Below are 6,034 nucleotides of genomic sequence, written 5' to 3' on the forward strand. Positions count from 1 at the left end.
AGAGTAGTCAGTATCTTACCTACTTCAGACAGCACACAGAGGGATCTCAGTTCGGAGAATCAGAGAGAAATTCTCCTGAGAGTTTTGGGTTGTTTCAGATTTGCTGACTTTCCATGAAGAACATCCCCCTTATTACCCAAACTATCATCCTGATTACTGTCTAACGCAGATAAGATACTGACTCGTCATAAATCATCAACTAGACTCACGATAGCCCTATAAGCTAGCTGTTTAAAGGATATTTTACTAACTAAACACACTGCACCTTGCACTCCTCGTCCAGCAGGTCCAGGATGCCCATCTTGGCTTCTATGAGGTTGATGCAGGGCTGGTTGTCATAGAAATCAATCAGGGTCCAGGGGATCTGCTCCTTCATGTACTCCTCCTGCTCCAGCTTAAACACATGCTATACACACACGCACCACACACACACACACATGCACACACACACAGAAGATGAGGATTCTTCTTTTCCACGTGCAACATTTAACAGATAAACAGATGATGTGGCTCACCATGTTGAATTGTTGTTGGAGTTTTTCGTTTGCGTAGTTTATACAAAACTGCTCAAAGCTGTTGATTTCAAACGTTTCAAACCTTGCAAACGAAAAGACCAGAGGTACACAGGCGAATTTAATCTTTTGATAGATTTTTTTTTTTTTGTAAATTAAGCTTCTCACTCGGTGACTCTCGGCACAGATCAGACGTACCCGTAGATGTCGAGCACACCGATGAAGGAGTGCTGCTTGATGCTGGTGACCAGAGCCTTGTTGACGTGCTCCACAATCCAGCTGAAGAGCTTGGCATAGATGTGTTTGGACAAGGCGTCGCGAGCGTTGGTGGCCTGAAGGCGAGAGAGGGGCTTGATGTAAGTCTCTGTGGCCGTCTTCAGCTTCCTGTGGCACAGCCACTGGGACATATCCTTGTAGGTCACGCCCACCAGCTCGCAGAACGCCGTCAGGTGGCGATTGTTGGGCTAAAGCAGAGGGGGAAACAATTTTCAATTACCCTACACGGCAGGAAGACAACACAAGGGCAAGAATTTAAGTAAACGTGAGGAAAAATAGTTTAATTATTAAACTATCACTTAGTTTACAGACAGTAATAGGAGAAATGAGAGAAATATCTCCTTTAATATGGCAGTAAATACAATATCCTCACAGCAATAAGGCTGCTGTCGGAGTCTTTTTCTTTTATCTCCACGTTTCCCAGATGAAGAATAGCTGCCAAAACCTGGAACAGCCCCATCTGATAGGACTCGTTAATACCTGCAGAAGACAGAAACACAAACCTCTGGGCACACAGATTTACACACAACAAAGTGCAGGCTAAAACAACGCCATGCTTCCCAGCAGCAGGATACTTACAGACGCGGCAGTCAGAGGAGTTTTCATCAAACTACAACACGTTAGATTAGAGTTTGGAAGCTGCGTACGTTTTCAAGAAGTGTTTCTTACCCAGCAGTGTGAAGGCGTGTCGAGTTGTGCAGAGCTCCTTGGAGTCGTCCACGCCATCGATAACAGGACTGCGGCCCTGCCTGGTGTACAAGAAGTCATTTGCAGTGCCTGGAAAAGAAAAAGCGAGAGAAAAATAAATGCTTTACATTGTGCAGCTTGGTTAAACCTGTAATCTAAAAACCTCCCTCAGATACCGAGGTGCTGTCTGTTAACTAAACAAACGAGCAGCAGAGGCTGGATTGTTCTCAGTAACTTTGCAAAACCCGTTTTACACACAGAAATGGAAATCGCAGAAGTTAAAAGTCAAGTATCAGCGTTTTTATATGTATGGATCCTAAATTAAAGAGAGCAAATCACTACAGGACTCCACGGAGCAGAAGATACTGCACTCCAAGTTCCTACGGTGGGACTCCTTTTACTTATTGTAAGTTGATAAAATCTAATTCTCGGACAATAATTAACTCAAAGAGCTGCCTGCTGCACATTCAGTCTCAGATCAATGCCAGAGACGGGTTCAGGTTCGGAGAAATAAAGTCAAAAGCTCTTCTGTGCACGAGTGATGTTATCCCAACTTTCCACAAACGGGGTCTTTATACACATTTAGCACTTAATTAGGGTATGTACTGTTGCCTGGCAACAAAAGGCAACGACACGACTGTGACAACCACTCCATTAAGAGAGCCAGGAAGTCAGCAGGAGAGGAAAAGACAGCAGCTGTGTGTGTGTGTGTGTGTGTGCGCGCATGAGAGAGCGCCAACTGAGTGGCTGACAGTGATTTTGCCAGCAATAAATGTGTGTGTGTGTGTGTGTGTGTGTGTGTCCATGACTAGGACGAGCAGGTGCACGTCCACAGTGGGGACACTCTTTTTGGGAGGCTGTTCAACCACAGACTCAATGAGGCTGATCTTACAGCGGGAACACGATCCGATCCATCCGAAGAGATTTGAAACGTGACGCTTGTCAGAGATGTAGAAATGAGAAAAAAAAAAAAAAAAAAACACAGGAATGTCTGGCATTTTTTTTTCCCAGTTTGTATCCCAGTTAAACTCAGCAGCACCTAATTTCACTGGAACACAAAAATGAAGAACTAAAGGCATTTAAATGTGATATTTTTTAATCTTCATCAGTGATTCAGTGACTAATAGACAACAGACTTTGGCTCAGTGCTTTGGCAGCTTTTCTGCTGTGCAGAGAAACAATTGATAAAAACACAGCAACAGCATGCAGTTAAATTGTCCCAAATATTAAACTTCTCTTCATTTCTTTCAGGTTTTCATGACTGATTCTTGTAGTTCAATCACAGAAAGGACAGTTGACATAAAAGGAGCAGATCAAGCATAGTTTAAAGACCAAATTATGATTTTTGATTGAGAAGATGTGGACTGCTTATGAATTACATTTCCATTTAAAACTGGATGCAGGAAGTTCTCTGAAATCCCCTAAAAATAAAGTCAATTCAAGACAAAGACAGCAGCTTTCCTGTGGGGTTTTACGTGTGCCTCTGGTGTGACAAACGGTGCGAGGAGGCAGGAGCACATGTGACTTACTAAGCCTCAGATTCTTGAACTCGGGCAGTTTGGCTGACGCGCAGAGCTGATAGAAGATGTGATAGTTTCTCTCCTCGTCCGCCTGGAAGACAACAGGAAGAGTGAACAGTCTCGACAGGCTTCAAACTGGAAGATCTGGAAGCAGCGACTCGTGGCGACGACCGTACGGGAAGCGGAATGTAACGAGCGAGCCGAGACGTCAAAATGTAAACGAGAAGGAATGAAACAACCGGAGCGGCACGGGAAGTGTGAGGGAAAACAAAACAAGTCGCCGCTCTGCTCGAAGAAGGAATGCGAAAGGTGAAGACACCTAAATCACATGAACGCACTCAGAGACACGCCTAACATGGGTTTCAGAAGCCCGACACGCAAGAAATGCAGCAAGAAAGTAGCGACCTTTCTTTGCCAACATCCTCATTCCTTAGCATTACCGTCTACAGCAGCAAAATATATTTACCCAGAACAAAAACCTGTGCAAAAAATAACATTACCATTGTATGAAAGCAACCTTCATGAACATCTGTATTGATTTAAGCAGGTTTATAGGATTCCTTTACTTAAGAAAGTAACTGAGTGTGACAGATCGACTGATAAAAAGACGATTTAGCTCATCTCCTTTTTTCCTGCAGTCGTCTTTATAAAACAGGAGGTAACTGCTGGATAACTCGGCACTAAAAGACACGAGGGCTGGTCTGACAGCTGCTCTGTGTATTCGATGCCGGCGACCGAATCCTAACTCCACTGTCTGATCCTCAGTATGAAACGTAACAATGTTTATTCCCATCTAAATGTCCACAAGATAAAGTGAAATATGTCCGTACCAGCACAGAAGAGAAGGAAGAAAAGGGACCAGGTGATGAATAAACCTGCTCATGTCAGCTGACCTCATGTTTAAAGGGACACATTATTTATGTTAGACCATAAGAGGCACAAACCACGATATATGGACCACTTACCCTGACGCTCACATCACTAACACAGGGCATGCTGGGATTTATGACATCGTATGACTTTTCCAATACCCCTGGGTGCAAACTTTATGCTCTCTACCAAAGTAAGGCCTGTATTTTTTCTTTTTTTTCCCCATCTCATTGATACTATAGGCAGTTTTTATTGCTACACAACCATTTAGTCCCAGTTTCTTGAGGCGATTTCACAATTTATATGTGGAAACGCTCTTATTTTTCAAACAATAACGTGACTTTTTTTTTTCCCCCATTCAATCTGATTTCACCAGATGTGATTTTTGATCACATATTTCTGAACAGCTTTAGTAGTTTAATTAATCTCCTTGTCGTTTTGTTTGTTTAATGCATGCCAATATTTTGACCTCGCCGGAAACAAGAATTACGTCTTTTCCACATGACCACAGGACTGTATCTTCAAACTTTACAGTCTAACTAATAACAGTTAATTAGTCAGAGTTAAAGTGACCTATTGTCCTCTGTAACACTACAGTAATTACTGCAGTAATTCTCCAATGGAATCTCTTTTCTATGTGTTTATTTAAGTCCTGGTTTTGAGCTTTTATTAGCCTGGTAATATTTATATTACTACTGAGAAGCTCCAAGGACTTGAATGGCAAAAACAAGTTCAATGTTAATGTCAAAAGTCTAATTAGATGGAGCAAAATAAACAAAAAACATTAAAGCACAGAAGCTCTACAGTTTCCCACAACCACCTCATTCAGAGTCAAATATAAGACAGAAACAAAAAACACAGTACAGATGTTAATTTGGACCATTTCTTAGAGACGTCTGAGTCAAATCTAACGCTGCGATGAGCCAAAGTATTAATACGAGCGACCGAACCCAACGTGTGTATCTGTGCCCTCACCTGAAACACCACTCGTGATTTCTCCAGCAGATATGTTCTCATGTTGGCTCCGATGATACGATATCGATTGTCAAAGCCGATCTCGATATATTTTCCGAAACGACTGCTGTTGTCGTTTCGGGTGGTCTTTGCATTTCCAATGGCCTTAAACACAGAAAAAGACAAAAAAATAAATAAATAAAAGAGTTACATGTTAATGTACGGAACATGGTGTAACTAAGAGATCATTTCAAAAATTTAAACTTTAAATCAATTGTGCACCAAATCAGTGAAGGAGAACTTTTCTGCCAAAATAAAGTCTGCTTGTCAACGAGATCTCCCAGAATTTAAACAACTTGGTGTTAGGTTCAAGTTTGGATAAACTTAGAACCACTTTCATTAGAACAACATAAATAGATACCTTTGGGGGGCAGTGTTCTAAGCTGTGTGGTTGTTGCTTTAGTTTTACTAAGAAAGGTTAACAAAATATTTATTTTTCATCATCTTGAGGTCTTAGTTATTTTCTTAGTGCCGTAACATTTTAGGAATGACGCTAAAAAGAGTCAGAGAAGGACACGAATACCACCCCGGTTTATCCCAGTAAATAAGAAGCTGCAGCTTGTGTTTTAAAGGCTCTCAGTCCTTCCAGACACTGGTCCTAAACCTTTATTGGGTAAACCATTTCCTCCTATATGCAGTCGGGTAAATCAACTGCAGTCAGCAGCCGTGCTTCAATACGCTGCACGGCACTGATCAATGATTCCAGTAGCAGATGTCAGTGGACGGGTGGAGCTGCATAAATACACCCATCAAAGCTACGCGAGCTGCAAGCCTGAACAGAATTAGATTATGTGTGAGCACAGAGGGTTCTTGCTGAGTTAAGGCCAAACACACAGTCTTTCACTGCAGACAAGGAGGCATTCAGCAGAGCAGGTATTCCAATCTCTGCCTGCATTAGCCAAACATGTGCACACACACACACTCACACACACTCACACAGACAGGTTTTGTAAAAATCAGAAAAGCTGATGCAACCATATTCTCCGCATCCAGGTTTAGAGGCTAAGTGACATCACTGCGACGCAAGAAGAAAGACTTCTATTCATTCTGTCAGCCTGGTCCTGATTGGCTGAGGCATTAAAGTGGAGGCTGGGAGGAAGACTGCAATGTTAGCACGGTGGTTGGAGAGACCTGACAGGGTGGGGGTGGGGGGTG

General features: G+C 42.5%; 1 protein-coding gene across 12 annotated transcripts in view; it reads right to left on the reverse strand.

The window, feature by feature from the left end:
- myo5aa (myosin VAa) overlaps positions 1-6,034 on the reverse strand; it is a 44,526-nt gene that overhangs the window by 25,381 nt on the left and 13,111 nt on the right. For all 12 annotated transcript variants that reach the window (XM_017418708.2, XM_025006501.2, XM_025006497.2 and 9 more), the window contains exons 6-12: positions 4,841-4,984; positions 3,005-3,086; positions 1,458-1,565; positions 1,162-1,268; positions 711-976; positions 516-597; positions 266-406 (exon numbers count right to left, since the gene is read on the reverse strand). In XM_017418708.2, coding sequence (XP_017274197.1) covers positions 266-406; positions 516-597; positions 711-976; positions 1,162-1,268; positions 1,458-1,565; positions 3,005-3,086; positions 4,841-4,984 — 930 coding nt within the window. The remainder of the gene's footprint in view (positions 1-265; positions 407-515; positions 598-710; positions 977-1,161; positions 1,269-1,457; positions 1,566-3,004; positions 3,087-4,840; positions 4,985-6,034) is intronic.

Source organism: Kryptolebias marmoratus, linkage group LG15 (assembly GCF_001649575.2).
Source record: "Kryptolebias marmoratus isolate JLee-2015 linkage group LG15, ASM164957v2, whole genome shotgun sequence".
In the NCBI taxonomy this organism is placed as follows: domain Eukaryota; kingdom Metazoa; phylum Chordata; class Actinopteri; order Cyprinodontiformes; family Rivulidae; genus Kryptolebias; species Kryptolebias marmoratus.